This window comes from Macaca fascicularis, chromosome 4, assembly GCF_037993035.2.
Source record: "Macaca fascicularis isolate 582-1 chromosome 4, T2T-MFA8v1.1".
Lineage (NCBI taxonomy): Eukaryota > Metazoa > Chordata > Mammalia > Primates > Cercopithecidae > Macaca > Macaca fascicularis.
Window position 1 is genome coordinate 160,772,762 of NC_088378.1, and position 17,639 is coordinate 160,790,400.

General features: G+C 39.1%; 1 protein-coding gene across 7 annotated transcripts in view; it reads right to left on the minus strand.

The window, feature by feature from the left end:
• Window positions 1-13,894: 13,894 nt before the first annotated feature.
• HIVEP1 (HIVEP zinc finger 1) overlaps window positions 13,895-17,639 on the minus strand; it is a 155,948-nt gene continuing 152,203 nt past the window's right edge. For all 7 annotated transcript variants that reach the window (XR_012434244.1, XM_005554028.4, XM_045390526.2 and 4 more), the window contains 2 exons: window positions 16,975-17,465; window positions 13,895-15,615 (listed from right to left, as the gene is read on the minus strand). Coding sequence is in view for 6 of the 7 variants with exons in the window: in XM_005554028.4 (XP_005554085.3) it covers window positions 14,437-15,615; window positions 16,975-17,465 (1,670 nt within the window). In the remaining variant the exon portion in view is untranslated. The remainder of the gene's footprint in view (window positions 15,616-16,974; window positions 17,466-17,639) is intronic.

A 17,639-nucleotide genomic window follows, 5' to 3' on the forward strand; every position in this document is an offset into this window, starting at 1 on the left:
AACATTAAAACATTACTTGTAGGTGATACTGTTACTTGTAGGTGATACTCACCTTCATGGAACAATAGTAGTCATAATGATAAAAGCAGGAGAGCAACCTTGGCCTTGAGCTCCTTGTGTTCCATGACTTCCATCCTCCCTGCTCCTGGGGATGAGAAGGAGCAGCTCATTACCTAATTGTTGGTGGTGACCACTGGCTCATATTTTTAAGGAGGGTGGAGCCAATCTATGAAAATGCTGTAAGATTGAGCTATCGGTCTCTTTATTTTCTGGCTCCAATCAATGTGAGGTTATGCAGAACTAAGCTCTCTTTCTTATGGACTGCCCCAAAGCTTAGCCTGCTGGCGGATGGTGTGGAGGGAATGTAGGGGAGCAAAAAATGATAGGAGATGAGGAACAGGACCACTGCAAGCCCACTTGATTATGAATCTAAGCCACCTGTTCCATTATCACTTTCATCAGTCACAAAGCTGACATTTGGGTCTCTCTCTATATATTAATCTGTTCTCAACTCAGGTAGAAAACAACTGTATTATTCATTTGCCTCAGAAAACCCCATCACCTCCTCAATGCCTGTCCCACAACCTTCAGCGTCTTTCCAGGGACGTCCAGAGCTACGAGCTACATGTATCATTCCATGCCTTTTCCTGTGCTTTTACATAGAGATATATGACTGACTCCATCATTCTATACTTCATTGTTTATGTCTTTCTATATTTTTAAAATAAATTGAATCCCATCATATAAATTTTTCTGCAACTGGTTATTTTATCTCAAAACATGTCTTGGAGATCCATTCATCTAGCTAACGCTTTCTTTTTAGTTCGCTTAGTATTCTAGAAAAAGGAAAATGCTATCATTTATTCAGACATTACTCTATTGAAAGGCATTTGGGTTGTTCACAATTTTTCAACAGAGAAAAACACCACACAATGAATTTTTTTCATTCATGTCCCCTTGGCAAGTGTTCCTCTAGGGTTGATGTAGGGAAGTGGGGATTGCTGGAACATAGAGCCTGCACGTATAGCTCTAATAAATACTACCAGATTGTTCTTCCAAGTGGCTCCATCAACTCAGACCTCCCTCTGCTAGTTGTGTCTGAGGACACTGCTTCCTCCACAGCCCCACCACACCAGAAGAGCTTAGGTTCTTAATATTTGCCTACCTGGTTATAAAAACCATATCTTATTTTAATTTGCATTCCCCTCATTTTTATTAAAGGTGTACTTTATTCCCCGTGTGCCTGTTGTCCATGTATGTGTTTTTCTACTATGAGTTGCATATTTTTACATTTAAACAAATGTTTTTGTAGAGATGGGGTCTCGCTGTGTTGCCCAGGCTGGTCTCAAACTCCTAGTCACATGTAATCCTCCCACCACGGCCTCTCAAAGTGCTGGGATTACAGGTGGGCACCACTATGCCCGGCTCTTATTCTCACAGTTTGAACATTTTCCTAGTGTGTTGACTTTTCCCGACCAACTTGTAAAATAATTTAAATATGTTTTGGATGAGAATCCTCTGTCAGATATGTAAAGCAAATATTTTCTTCCCATTTAGTTTTTCTTTTAAACAGTTTTGAGGGTAGTACCAAAGTTTTGCCTCTTGATGAACTTGAATTTATGAGCCTTCATGATTTTGGGGTTTTGTTTCTTACCTGCAAGCCTTTTCCTATCTCAATGTATAAAGATAGCACTATACATTTTCCCTAGTAAACTTATAGCTTCCCTTTTTATACTTATACTTTGAAACGTTATCTTAAACATTTCAGATTAAAGTCACAAAATAAACCCAACACAAACACTTTCAAATATTCTTTATAAATTACTCAAATTCTTTTAAATATTTTACATTACATGTATAAATTTTATATATTAATATCTGATTATCTGAAGTACTTTGAATATTGACGTGGGAGACATACAAATTAATAACACATAACAACAAACAAATGTTACTAAACACAAAAATTCCCCCTATCATTTATCTAGCTTATTAGAAAGACACATTGTGGTTTAGAGTCAGAATTTCACAGCAAGAAAGGACATTTCATTGTCAGTTATTGTCTTCTGGTTTCAAATTTCTAACTTTGGTCTCCCCAAATTAATAACAATCAGTGCAATGATAATAATAATGAGGGAACTTTGAACATGTAATACACGCTACACAGCTCCTTTACTAAACACCTACATAGGATCTCATTTATTCACAGCGATTTCTGAGGTTGATAGTATCAATAGGCCCATTTTATAGATGAAGAAATTGAGGTACAGGAAGATATAATGACTTTCTCAAGTTTAGAAGACTTGTAGGTAGAGGAGGAAGAATAAAATCCCAAGCACAGTCTCCAAAGCCTGTGCTGGTAGCTACCATGGACATAGCCCCTTTGTATCATTTTATTTTTTTAATTTGTATTTTAGGTTTGGGGGCACATGTGCAGGTTTGTTATATGGATCAACTCATGTCACAGGGATTTGTTGTACAGAGTATTTCATCCCCCAGGTATTGAGCCTAGTACTCAATAGTTGTTTTTTCTGCACCTCTCCCTCCTCCCACCCTCCACCCACCCTCCACCCTCAAGCAGGCCCCAGTGTCTGCTGCTCCCTTTTTTGTGTCCCTGAGTTCTCATCATTTAGCTCCCACTTATAAGTGAGAGCATGCAGTGTTTGCTTTTCTGTTTCTGCGTTAGTTTGCTGAAGATAATGGCCTCCAGCTCCATCCATGTTCCTGCAGAAGATATGATCTCGTTCTTTTTTATGGCTGCATAGTTTTCCATGGTATATATGTACCACATTTGCTTTATACAATCTGTCATTGATGGGCATTTAGGTTGATTCCATATCTTTGCTATTGTGAATAGCCAAAAGCAATGACAACAAAAGCAAAAATTGACAAATGGGATCTAATTAAACAAGAGCTTCTGCACAGCAAAAGAATATATTAACAGAGTAAACAGACAATCTACAGAATGGGAGAAAATATTTGCAAACTATGCATCTGAAAAAGGTCTAATATCCAGCATCTGTAAGGCACTTAAGCAAATTTACAAGAAAAAAACCAACCCTTTGTATCCTTTTTAAAAGATGGAGAATGTGTACCCTCTTTGGACATCGCTTTCTGCATTTACTAAATGGGGAGACTGGAGGAGTTAGCTCAAGCTTGCTTTTTACATCGGAAGTCCAACAGCTCTTAAAAACATACCCAAGACTGGTTGGGCGCGGTGGCTCACGCCTGTAATCCCAGCACTTTAGGAGGCTGGGGCGGGTGGATCACCTGAGGTCAGGAGTTCGAGATCAGCCTGGCCAAGATGGTGAAACCCTGTCTCCACTAAAAATACAAAAATTAGCCAGGCGTGGTGGCAGGCACCTGTAATCCCAGCTACTTGGGAGGCTAAGCAAGAGAATTGCTCGAATCCGGAGGTAGAGGTTGCAGTGAGCCGAGATCGCACCATCGCACTCCAGCCTGGACGACAGAGTGAGACTCTCTCAAAAACAAAACAAAACAAAACAAAACAAAACCCAAGACTTACAAAAACAAAAATTACCCAGAGTCAAACCAAATACCACTCTGACTAATCAACTGCTTCTAATCACTGCTTAACAATGTCACTCAGATACCCTCTTGTGCCATTTGTGAGTAACCTGTAGGTTGCCAGGCCATGATAACCATCCCTGATCCCAGCAGAACTGGAGATGCAGAGGCAGCTCACTAAGCGGCTGACGGGCTCCTCGCAGCCTCAGGAGGCTTCTTCGTTGTCTAATGCTGGTCTCCGGACAGGCCTGGGCTCTGTGGAGGGCCCAGCAGCGATCATCTGCAAAGCTCACTCCTCTCCGTGCCCATTCCCTGTTAGGTTGCACCAAGAATAAAGTTGACCTCAGAAGAGCCCAGGCAATGCGTACCCTCCCTTCCGGATGGTGTCGCATCATCTACAAAGATCTCACACACTGTTCCGCCAGCTGACAGCCCATCTTCCCTTTGAGAATGCACAGAAAGACTCCACGTTTTCGAACTTTTAGAAAGAAGACTTCACATAAGCTGTCAGAGATGACCTGTTTGGTTTAATTGTTTTATTTCTGCCTTTTCTGGTTTTTCTGCAAAGCACTTAGGAAACGTTTTAAACATAGCACAGTATTTAAAAATAGGGTGTAAGTGGTTTTGAACGTAGTCACAGATACAGATCTGAGCGTGGACTTGCATGTGATTCGTAAGTATTTGTTGAATGAATGTTAGTATCTCTTCTATTGGAAAGCATTTAAAATTATTGAAAAATTCAAATAACTAGTGCTAACATTTATTCGGATATTACTATACACTAGGATTTGTTAAATACTTTGCATACTATCTGTTTTTATCTTCCCAAAGGCCATCTCATGTCAGCACTTTTGCCCTAACTTAAAGATGAGAAAATTGAAGCGCAGAAAATAAATAATTTGACAATTAGCTGGTAAATTGTTTCCATATGCAATACTTAAAAAAAAATTAAGCTAAGGTTTTGATTTGACAGATAAACTAGAAAACATCATCACTATTTAATGGTAATTAGATACTAATATTAATATTCATCAGATACCAATTATTAATTCAATATTAATAATATTGTTGCAATGTGTAGATTATAAGCCTTGAGACAGTTTTTGCAAATCTATTCTCTCTTGCCCACACCCCATTTAGTCGTAAATTCATGAGATGACTCATAACAGAGATACAATGTATGGTCATTGAAATAAACCTTGAACAGAGATTGAACTTACGTTCATTTGCACCAGCCACCAGATCTAAATGGCCCCTAACTCTGGACCGAAGTAATGCGATGTACAGATTTTACAAATCGTTCATTTACAAATCATTTAAATTACATTACAAATCATTTACAAGTACATTTGGCATGTATTCTACATGCTGAAGAAAGTTATTTAAATAGCAACGACAAAGACAACAACAACAGTACAAGTTGTAAGTGCCTCTAAGAGACAATACAAGTCCGTCATGGAACTATTTTATCTATTTCAACTGAAATTCTAAAGATCATATGACTCTACCTGTAGCAGAAAGAAACTTGAAATGTTTTGTCGCCTGAATCCGTTGTGTCTTCCAAATGCTGCTTCTTTTTTTGAAGGATTTAGAAAAAACGACAACAAAGGGTTCACAGGAATTTGTTTAGTTACAAAACAAAACAAACAAAACATTTTTCCAGGATTGGTCCCTGGGGTCCCTGTGTCAGTTCTGATCTTTATCTGCATTTAAAGGACCTTCAGGGCACTGACCTGGGGGCACTAGGGTTGCTTAAGTATCAAAGAGGGTTGATGTACCGTATACTAAATATTTTACAACTATTTCCAACAGAGGCTTAATGCTTTCATTAAGCATTTAACTTCAGTAGTTAAGTGAAGTTTTTAATAATTTGGGTCTGATTTTTAAATAATAAATTTTAGAAATTATTTTATTTTTCTCCTCATAGACTATTTTTCGAAATTTGGTTTCTCATAATCGATATTATGAATTCAAAAGTTTCCAACCCTTATAGATTAGAAATAATGCATATTATTTCATTAGAATAGTTAACATACTTTGAATGAAGACTAGATTGTTCAATCAGTAATTATGATTGCACGTGGTTGAGTATAAATAATAAGTAGACTGCATGAAGTCGTAAACTACTTCTGGCAAATAAAAATGTTGAAGGAACAGAAAATGTCTTGCTGTGTAGTGAATGTATAGAGATATTCCAAAATAACTAAATTCAAATGTATTAAAGGGCACTACTGCTGAATCAAAACTGTTCTTAACATTTGACCCTACTGGGCAAAAATAAGCCTTGCTATTAGCAGAGAAAACTAAGCATGCCTGGCTAATTGACTGATCTCCGAGCTGGCTTTTCTTTCCATGACTGATCTCCAGGAATGTAGAGCCCTGACGTCTATCACCTATCATGGTTTCCTTAGATCTCATTTGGCAACATTCATAGGTAGCTAACTAAACATACTGTCTTTCAAGTGACTGAAAATGAATGAAAGATGTCTCAAGCAAATTCAACAACATAACAAATGCCTATTGGTCTTCGCGAAATATCGTTTTCAAACCCACAAATATATGGACATCATAAAAGTTATCTGATTATTCACTTCTGCATTTCAGAACCAAAAGTCAGAATCAGACAAAGAAAAAAGTTACGTTATATATAGGGACCTCTATTGCCTTATACTGAAATATGGAATCATCTGCTAAACAGAACAAATATTTATTTTTCTCTCTTACACCTTTTATAGCTAAAATGTATAAATACCTTCATTTTCAAGTTCCTGTCATTGCCTTCTTTCCCTCACAAAGTCTGCACATAAAAAGCAGTACAATTTGCTGTCCCCTTCATAGGAGAAATATGTTTAAATAATTATCTTCTTTATAAAATGTAAAGGAAAATTGCTCCATTTCTTTTTGGAAATATTTCTGAAAAGATCAAACTCAGGAACTTTATAATATAATATGTTATGCTGTATTCCAACCATGTCAATAATCAAAACAATGTGAATCCATGCTCCACTGTCTTCCCTCCAATCTTTTAGCATAAGACACGTAACAAAGACATTTTTCTGAATAATGATTAAGAACTGAAACTTAATATACTTGGAAGTTTACATGTTTTATGCTTGATTAGAATTGTCACTTTGGATGGCTCTTTTATCTCCTGCTATTTAAGTTAAATGTTTCTTCACTAAATATTTTTATGGCTCCTATTACATCAGTTGTGAGAAAGGGCAAAGAAAAAGATTACAAAATCTATTACTTGTACAAATATGCATGGCACTGGACATACTCATTTCTGTAGAAAATTTAAATGGGATGTTTTATGAATACTAAATAGACTTTCACCTAGAAATGAATACAGTACAACCCAATTACCATAAATCATTACTGAAAATGCAGCATGGAACAGTAGGAAAAAAAGAAAAAGGACCCCATTTCAACTCCCAGCCTCACTACTTAACTAGCTTTGCAACCCTGAGCAATTTTCTCAACCACAATGTGAGACCGACTTCATATAATGCAATATCTGTTGTAATTGTTAAAATTAAAAATACTGCACTATATAAAATGTGAGTTTTTTATAGAATACTGTCATACCAACAGAGCACGACCTACAATCTCAAAATTTAAATCTAATAAGAGTATCTTGTTAGTTTAAGTAAGAAGATTTACCTATCTTTGAAAAGTCATTTATCAATATATCTTTGAGCCAGGAAAATTTCCTGTTTAATTTGAGGTGTCTTAATAATTACCTAAATCAGCTACGGTTTTTTTTTTTTTTTTTTTTTTTTTTTCAGAATTAGGTTTATGGTCTAGGTGATGGGGAAATAAAACTTATCTGGATCCTTAATTTCCACTTTTCCATCCTTACCTGAGCATGCAGTCCTCAGTAACAATCTAGTTCCCAGTAACAATCTGGCACTTCAAAAGAATATTTGTTCAGTGTGCTGAAATAGACTCTTAATACAGCATCTAATGTACACCTCAGGGATGATGGAATGAGACAGGCCTAGCTTCTCAGAGAACAAAAGCAAAGTAATTAGAAAACTTTCGTTAAATGTCATGGGGACTTTTAATTTTAATTATGTCTGAAAGGCCAAATCTACAAAATGAACAAAACTCGATTCCTGACTTAGAGAAATGTCTGCCTAATCTATCTCTCTGATGATGGACTGTGGGTGGATCATGGGTTTGAGTCCCAGGTTCTTCTCAGCTGCCTCTATCTACTTTCTCAGAGCAGATCTAGTTGTCAGAGTCCAAGCTCTTGGAGGTGGTGTCCATTCAGAGCTCGTTTGAGAATCAAGCGGAGGGGTGAACAGCTGAGCCTCGCCTCCCCAGTGATCCCAATACATCTTAAAGGATTGGCGTGAATCATACTAGAATGTTTAAACTTACAGTCTTCCTTGAAGGGAAATCACTATGTTCTTCCATATTTATGTGTGATTATTATGCAAATATGAGCTTTAGCTGTGAGCCATGAATTCCCACTAGCTTCTTGCTGTGAGGTTAATCTTAGTTTTACACAAAAATGAATGGGGACATGGTATTTCCCTCACGATAGCCCACTTTCTCTTCTTTCATAATCCCTGAACTCTCTCTCCTTCCACCAGAAAGACAACTTCTTTTATTATTTCTGCTCTGTGACTCTCCCTAGGTGTGTCCTTAGCTATTGTGAGGAACCCTTTAGATTATCCTATTTCCAGCCCCTCTCACAGGGGCCACGGTGAGCTTGGCCTCAGAGCCTGATGGCCTCAAAATGTGCTCTTTTGTCGGTATCTTCTTCAAGCCTGGAGTCCGATTATGGAGGATGCTCCTGGAATGCTCTGATCATGAGGGTACAGAGCGTGGTTTTACATAATGTATTATGAAATCATGGATTTCTGGCTGGGCGTGGTGGCTCATGCTTGTAATCCCAGCACTTTGGGAGGCTGAGGCGGTAGGATTGCTTGCGGTCAGGAGTTCAAGACCAGCCTGGGCAACATAGCAAAATCCCATCTCTACAAAACATAAAATAAAAATTAAATAACGTGTTTCTACTATCCTCCAGATTATGCTTTTTATTGGGAGACGGAGGGATGAGGGTGGCACATACTCAACTTTGTACGAAGCAAACTGCTGCTTTTTAGTACCCTTAAAGTTTCAATCCAAGTGCCAGGGCTTTTGCTTTCTTGTTAAATTGTCTTATTCATATTCAGCCCATCTCTCCACTTGGTTGAATCTTCTGGACACTGATCCTGATCTATTTGGGTCACCAGCCAATGTCTCCTCTATTATATTGAGTCTGCCAACTAAAAAGAAAGGATACTGTGGCACTGGGTCACTCGTGATTGCTTCCACCCTCCTCTGCATTACTTCCTTTTCCTCCTTACTTTTGTGTCCCGTGACTGCCTCACCCTCCCATAAGTTATTAACACATTAGAAAAGTGACGATGATGGTCTTTGAGATCCAAAGCCCGTGCTCCTTTCCCTATAGTGCTGTGACCCACTGAGTGCTCTTTTCACTTGACAAGCCCACCATACTAATCATCCTTAAATGAAATCCATAATATTACTGCAGCTTTGTCAGATGCCTTGCTAATTCCCAAAATGTGGTTTATTCCCTTGGTCTCAATGCTCTTTCATGTTCCCTGCCATTTGCTTCTGTTTTGTGCTATTACGTCACACCATCCTGGTTTCAAATCCCAGCATCTGCATGGCAAGGTTTCGTCACATCTGTGAGTTGTAGCCTCTCCACCTATAAAACGAAGAGATAATCCTTCCTGCTCGGAATTACGTAAGATTATAGATGGCATGCTGTAGGGATAAATATAGATTGTCCTCCACAGTGCTTCTGTCTGTTCTGTCTCATCCACTATCTCTGCTTAACCAAGTCCCTTCAAGGCCATATTTAAATGTCTCATTCTCTTTGAAGCACCCCCTCATCAACTCAGCCAGGAATTCTTCTTCATTCATACTCCCGCTGCACTTGGTGGTACCTTCTTTTGCCATTCAGGATACCTTGCATCTTGCTGACTTACTCTTCTACTAGAACTGAAGCTCCTGAGGGACAGGCATCATTTAATTTGCATCAAATTTGCATTCCCAAAGTTTTTTTTTTTTTTTTTTGAGACAGTCTCACTCTGTCGCCCAGGCTGGAGTGCAGTGGCGTGATCTCAGCTCACTGAAAGCTCCGCCTCCCAGGTTCATGCCATTCTCCTGCCTCAGCCTCCCGAGTAGCTGGGACTACAGATGCCCATCACCACACCTGGCTACATTTTTTGTATTTTTAGTAGAGACGGGATTTCACCGTGTTAGCCAGGATGGTCTCGATCTCTTTACCTCATGATCTGCCCGCCTTGGCCTCCCAAAGTGCTGGGATTACAGGTCCCAAAGTGTTTCTACACTGTTGGTGCTAAATATTATTGAACATCTGAGTGAATCCTCTTCTTCCACTTAGACTGGTCCCTGGCACATGTTCGTCTTAGACTTCATGACTGCTATTGTTGTTCTACTCCTTAGCATCATGTCTATTCTAAAGTCCCAAATCCTATACTTCCTTCAAAATACAGCAATCCCCAATATACACAAATCATTCTTTAACTTAAGACAATCACTTTCTTAACTCTCACACATTTTTAAAGTCTGTGGTTTCTATGATGTGGTCTATTGTCATGTCCTACTTTACATGATCTCTCATAAGCAGGCATCCTCCTCTGGGGCAGAAACTGTACCTTCTAATTTATTTTGGAGTTGGTTGGTACTTAAATTATTATTGGATTTTGGATGTCTGGGTGTTTTCTTCAAACCCAAGCCTGGTTCAGAAGACAGTGAACACCTAGGAGCAGATAATGTTTCTTTTATGCCTACAGTGCCTTCCATAGAACCTTTATACGCAAGGTTCCAGATAAACCTGTGTGTGCAAAGACTAGGAATCCAATATATTTAAGTAAATGCATCATGACTTTGAGATAACAGATGTTCCTTGATTTACCATGGGTTACATCCCAATGAATCTATTGTAAATTGAAAATATCCTAAGTCAAAAATGCATTTAGGCCGGGCACAGTGGCTCACGCCTGTAATCCTAGCACTTTGGGAGGCCGAGGCAGGCGGATCACTGGAGGTCAGGAGTTCGAGACCAGCCTGGCCAACACAGGGAAACCCCATCTCTACTAAAAATACAAAAATTAGCCAGTGTGGTGGTGTGTGCCTGCAATTCCTGCTATTCGGGTGGTTCAGGCGGGAGAATCACTTGAACCTGGGAGGCAGAGGTTGTACTGAGCCAAGATCACGCCACTGCACTACAGCCTGGGCAACAGAGCAAGACTCTGTTTCAACAACAACAAAAAAGCATTTAATATATCTAACCTACTGAACATCATAGCTTAGCCTACCCTACTTGAAACATGCTCGCTTACATTAGCGTACAGTTGGACAACATCATCTAACAATTATTTATTTAAAAATAAAGTCTAGAATATCTTGTGTAATGTACTGAATACAGTGCACTGTAGTGTGTTTGTGGTTACAATCATGTGGCTGGCTGGGAGCTTTGGCTCCCTGCTGCTGCCCAGCATCATAAGAGATCAAACCACATATTGCAAGCACAGAAAGATATCAAAATTCAAAATTCAGAGTGTGCTTTCTACTGAATGCTTATCATTTCCACACCAGTGTAAAGTTGAAAAATCATTAAATTGAACCATAGTAAGCTGTGAAGAGTCTGTATATAATTCGTAGAGAAAAACATTTTGCTATTCTTGCTTTAAACCTTCTTTCTCCTTTTTCCCCACTTGGTAATGAGAGCAGGGAGTTATTGCCACTAAAATATTATATATGTATAATATATGTATATAAATATATATATATTACAAAATATATTTTGAATATCAAATGGGAAATTTAATATTTTAAGTCATGGGAAGTCACTTTGAGAGAAGGTTCTTTAGGTGATATACATCCTGTATTTAGAACTTATAGACGGTTTTGAAACAAAATTAATGAAAATCATCTCTCTGGTAGTATTTGAAGTTGACTGCAAAATGTAAGGTGAAAACCAGAAAAGTCAAAAAGAACCCTGATGTTATAATTTGAACTGAGCATGCATCAAGATCTATTAACTATCTTGACAGTCTTCCAACAAAAACGATTATTTTCCATAATCCTTATTAAGTGCTATCACTTAAAATTCAGGTCAGGGATTAACTAGTAAGAAACGTGTTACTTATACTGTTTCTGTGAAAGGAAAATCAGGTCTATATATAAAAAAATAACTGAGAAAATTTGTACATTAAATACCATCAGTTAATTATCATTTCGAAAGAAATAATTATCATTTTGGCTTAAACTTTAGGGAATGAAAATAAGTTATTTGAATGCCCTTGATTTACTTTATAATACATTTTCATAAGCCAGATATAATAATCTTTAACTAGAAAAACGACCTTTGGTTCTTCAGCTGTTTTTTCCAGTACTTCTGATGATGACATTGCAGTGGATTCACACAAGGTATTGAAATTGTTACACATTAAAACTTTCACCTGTTTTGCTGATAAATTATCAAAGAGATTTACTATGTCATTGCACCCTAGTTCTCTACGGGCCTGGGTCTCCACACATGACGGTGCAACAGAATAAAAGTCAAATGTAGTTCCACCAGTTCTCTGAATTACCTTATTTGCAAGTCGTTTATATTTGGGAATATCAAGTGGACACTGCTCCTTGGGAAAAGACGACTTTGAAGAAATAGCACAAAATTATTATTCCCTTGTCTATTTTGTGCATGTGATTTCAAAGTATAATGGGTTGGATTTTGGTAATATTCTTTATAGAGCTGCATATTGCAAATACTAGCAAAATACTTGAAAGGTCACAGTAAAGTTTGAAAGTTGCTAATATTAAAGGTATGGGCATGATGCATTGAATTTTGAAAAGCCCAAAATAAGAATCGTGAAAAGTACAAAATAAGAGTAAGGTACATTACAGCATTATGAAAGTTTCAAGGGAACATCCACTCACATCACAACACTTGTTTTTAAGTACAGAAATTTTTTAAATTAAGAAAAATCTATAGAAACTAAAAAAACCTCAATGCTAAAAACTCCAAGCATAAATTTTGAATTTAGAGAAGTCATCTGTACTTCATTATGGAGTTAGGAATATGCTTATTATACTGCTTTAAAATTTTAGGCAATAAAAAGTTAAGTTCATGACACAGTTCCACATTAATTTTGAGAAATTGGACGGATAACAGACCTCATTTTCAACTACTATTACTGATAGGGCAATGCCATCCCTAGAGCAGGTATTTCCAGAATTCTTTCCAAAGCTATCTCAGAATATAAAATGTAGTTTTATCTTTTTTGGGAGAATTTTGTTACTTAATCTATGGAGATATGTAAATGCAAATTGAAGCATGCATTTAAAGCATCACAGATCCACCAGAGCGTGCTGGGACTGCAGCACACCTTGGAGATCCTAATTGAGATAAGGATAAGCAAGTTGAAATGCCAGGTCTTTGCAAAGTCACAGACGTGAAGCTGGGGTTGGCTAGCAGCAGGTCTCCAAACCCCTTAGTTGATAGGCTGTCCCCTACCTCTCACCCCGCAAATCATGCTGTTGTCTTACCTATTTTATGTCTCTGCAATCTTTTAAACAAGCCTTTAAAAATGTGAATATATTGACTTACTGATGTAGTAAGTATTCAAATTCCAACATTAAAACACTTTTCTCACAAACCTAGCATCTGTAATCATTACTAATGCAAATCACTGCAGTGGTAATTGGGGGCTCCCCATGCCCCCATATTTTTCTGAAGAAGGATGGTTTAACGTTCCAGGACAGGAAACAGTAATGTCTAAAGAGAGTCACTTAAGTAATTTAGAAGTCTGGATTTGGCTTTTCCGTCATCTCGGGCCCTCTGCAGTTCAGTGCTGGACAAAGCTCTGTGAGTGTAACAGGATCAAGGGAAAGAAGAGCCCATAGCTCACGAACAAATCTGGTGTTGGAACCTGGAAATGGGGTTATACGGGTCTCATCTGAGCCAAATTCTAAGGACAATGGGTTTTAACTCATGTTCCCCAGAAATTTCCATACCCTCATTGAGGAACGTTGCCCATTTTAGGCTATATGCTTTATGTACGTACAGAAAGTATTCTTATATATTTAGTCTTCTAATAATAACAATGAAATGACTTCTCACAAGTAAGAAAAATAGGTCTCGCAGTTGTATGGATTTTGGTTACAGTTTCGCATGGTAGAAAGGCGACTCAAGTCTCTGTTTACAAAAAAAACTAAGGGTTGAGGGGAGTGTGGAAAGAATGGAACCCAGAGCTATTTTCCAAATGCAGATCACTGACCACTGGATGATATGAAGAAGGCACAACTGAAGCAATGGTAAAGTCAGTAAACAATATTTTACTGAAACATTTCATAACACAGAAAATCTGTCTGAAGTGTAAAGTTACTGTCTTACATAAGGAGAACAGACCCATTTTCAAAGACTAATATGAATACAATAAATATGGAGTTTACATACTAATTTATACACAGAAACTCTGCCCCATAGCCATAAAATTTATATTTAACAGTGGAACATATAATTTAATCATTTGATTTATTTGACAGGTCTTCCTTACTAAACACAAATAACTACCTGGTTTTCATATACATATATAATATATTTTTATGTATATAGATATTCAACAATCTGTACAGTTTCTAAACATAAAGCTCCTAAAAGGCACAATTGTCTATACAACATGTACAAAAATGGCTGGAGCTGACACAAAACAACAATTATTGGTCAAAAGTTCATGATTGCACAAAGATTAGTCATGAGTTTATGTCAGAAAAATGTGCTTTAAGGAAAGGAGGGTTTTCAAAGAAACCTGTAAGTGTTATAAAAAAAAAAAAAAAAGCAATAAAAAATAAAACCCATTAGGTTGCTATCACAAGCCTGTCCTCGTCATCATCACTGCTCACGTCGCTGAACTGCACAGTGGGCTGCCTCCGCGGCAGTACTGTGGGCCTGGGCACCTGTCTGTCTGGAGAGAGAGTCTGCTGGCCTGAGGGCTTTGTAAAAACGTCAGAATGTGCCTTCAGCAGAGGTTGTGACGTGGACACTGGTTGGCCCTGTACGGAAGTGGGTTCAGGCTTGGGCTTCACGTGATTTGCCGAGGCAGCCTTCTCTGTGTCCATTTTACTCAGGCTATCAAGCCTTGCATGGTCACCTGCAGGGGCAGGTGGATTCAGAACTTTTTTTGCGTTTTCCCGCTGGACTTTAGGTGACCCCTGAGGAGACTCGGTCCTGCTGACCTGGTTTGCACTGGCTACAGAAGTCTGCTTGGGTTGTGTCTCGCATGCTTTGCTTTGGGAAGCTGGCATTTCAGGAGCTCCCTGTGCATCGACGGTTACTTGGCTGACTGAGGGGATTAAGGTAGGCAATGCTATGTTCAAGATCTGGAGACCTGGAATGTGTGCCTGAGGGGCGGGGCTGCTTTGTGAGGAAGGGTTTGCAGTCAGAACCTGCAGTCCGACAGCATTGAGAGCCAGTCCTGGTGGATGGACTTGTGGGGCCACATTTGCATTGGCTAGGCCTACAATATTGACAGTTTCCATGCTTAACGAGGGGAGTGACTGCAAGCCTGGGGTACTTAGGTTCTGAAGGCCTGGCACGCGGATTTGGCCAATAGGAATACATGGTACAACACTGCTTAATTCAGCCACTCCAGCGGGGTTTGTAGGGCCAGACACTTCTTTGACCGTATCCCCGGGAGTACTCAAAGTTCTGTGAACGACACTGACAGCAGGGATCGTGAGCTGCACTGGTCCAGCCTGAAGGGGCACAAACGTGGAGTATGTGAGGCCAGCAGGTACCACGTGGATCCCCCCAACTGGAACCATATTATAAGGTGTCCTTGATTGCTGCTGGGAATGCAAAGGAAGGTGGCTAAACAAATGAGTGTGGGGAGAAGGCAGGCCTGGAGTCGGCTGTAGAGTTATTTGCTGCTTCTGTTCTTGAGGGTCAGGATGTGGGGAGGCCACAGAAGGCATCCCCGCCGCTGTCTGGGGGCTGTGCTCGGCTGCAGCAGGAGGAAGTCTTACAGGTGATGGGCTCTAAATGACAAGACAGAACAATCCTTTTATGACAGCTTTTTCATAATCCCCGAGCTATAAAGCTAGTGCTAAATCTATTTCTTCACAATGAGATAAAAGTAAACATATTTGCATTGATAAAAATGAAGTTTGCTGCAATGAAATTATTTTTCGATTTTTAAAAATAAGTTTCCAATTAAAAAATTATTACATCTTTAATTTCTCTCTTTCCCGGTAGAAATAATGGCGATACATCTTGTATAGTCTTTTGCATGTCTCAAGCAAATCTCCTGGATTCTGTCATATTGTATACAGAGAATAACTCTGAGAAGTGGACACAGCTATATTCTTAAGCTGTTATTTTTGTTATTATTTCTGTTTCTGGCACCACTAGCTCCATCTTATTTTAGAGATTAAGAGTTATTGAGAAATTGAGATATAAGTTGGCTGTGACAACTCAATGGGGAAAAATGAAGTAAAGAATTATTTGTGAAGAGATGTTACTGAGAAAAAGGTCTCTGGCTGTTTGTCTATTCATTTGCAAGTTTATGAAATGTCTACTGAAAACCAGATTTCCAGGCACTGGTAAGTGTCTGAGAGGTTTTCGGATAGAGACGCTTACAGCACAATCTGTCACAGTTAGAAATAAATCCTATTGCAATATTCCATACGTACTGAGGTAAGAGAACTGTCAATGAGAGAAGAATGTATTCCTCCAAGAATTAATCATTTGTCACGAAACAGCCAGAGGTAGAGCAGGGACTCACTCGCAGCACATGGAGCGTGACTTTTCAGAGGCCTGTGTCTGCCTTGAGCTAGTTCCCGGGCAGAAAGCTCTCCCGAGCTGCGGGAGCAATGTGATCATTCAAGCAAAGTGAACTTCTTGATGTGTTTTCGGGCCACATTAACTTTGCCATAGAAACTGGTGGCTGTCTTGCCAATGGGGGCAAAGTGCGAAATGTTTGGATAAGTCAGTGACAACCCATCATCACATTAGCATCAGTGGAAAAACAGCTCAGAAGGGGCCAGCAGATAAATCAGTTGCGGGACTTGTGTTCACCACTGTCACTTTTTTTTTTTTTTTTTTTAATTTCAAAAATTTTTCAAAAAGCAAATAAAAATAAGGGGGTATATTTTTCAAGAACCATTTGGTTCTTTCACAGTTATAATAAAATATCTGAACCGCTTAAAATACTCAACATGATTCCAAAGGACAAAAATGTCCTCTACCCTTAAATACAAGAAAAAAAATAAAGCCAAACAGACTGATTTGAACTAAATAAATCACTCAGGTGCATTCTATTCTTAAGCCATTAAGTTCTCCATATTTAATAGGTTAAAACGAAAAAGGAAATAAAAGAACAACCGCCAATCATTTACCTGTGTTATAGCAATAGCTTTTCCTGCCACAGAGCTTCTCAGAATTTCTTCTGACTCAGGGTAGTCCACAGACATCTGATGACACGGGGACCTGGAAGCGTCTACAGACAGAGTTGTGTCGTTTCCATCTCTCGCGGCACGCTGCCTGGCCTTCCCCGGGGACAGTGTCTTCCTACTGTACTCAGACTGTGCTGTGCTCAGGATGGTCATTTTGGTGAGCAATGCCCTGGGCAGAACGTCCATTGGGTCCGTGTGTACCCCAGAAAAGCAATCGGTGATCCTGACGTCCTCATCAGCACTCACAGAGTCCTGAAGGCTACTTCTAGATGGAAGGTGCTGCGGGCTGGCTGTGACCGAGGGCGCGGCTGACAGGACTGATTCCGCCTGGCTGTCCTCATCATCGTCTTCATTTTCATTGTCATCCTCATCTGGGCCATCAGATTCTTCAAGATCATATCCAGATCGCTCATAACTGAATCTCTGTTTTTCATCTAATAAAAACAACCAAGAGAGTATGTGATGGAATGCTTTGCAAGTGCACAGAGGCTATTTTTAATTTTTTTTATAGGTTGGCTAACTCTGTGAGGATTATAAAAGACAAGGACCCTGCCCACAACGAGCCTCCGCCCTGGCTGAGGAGAAGGCCCTGGGGAAGAACAAGACAG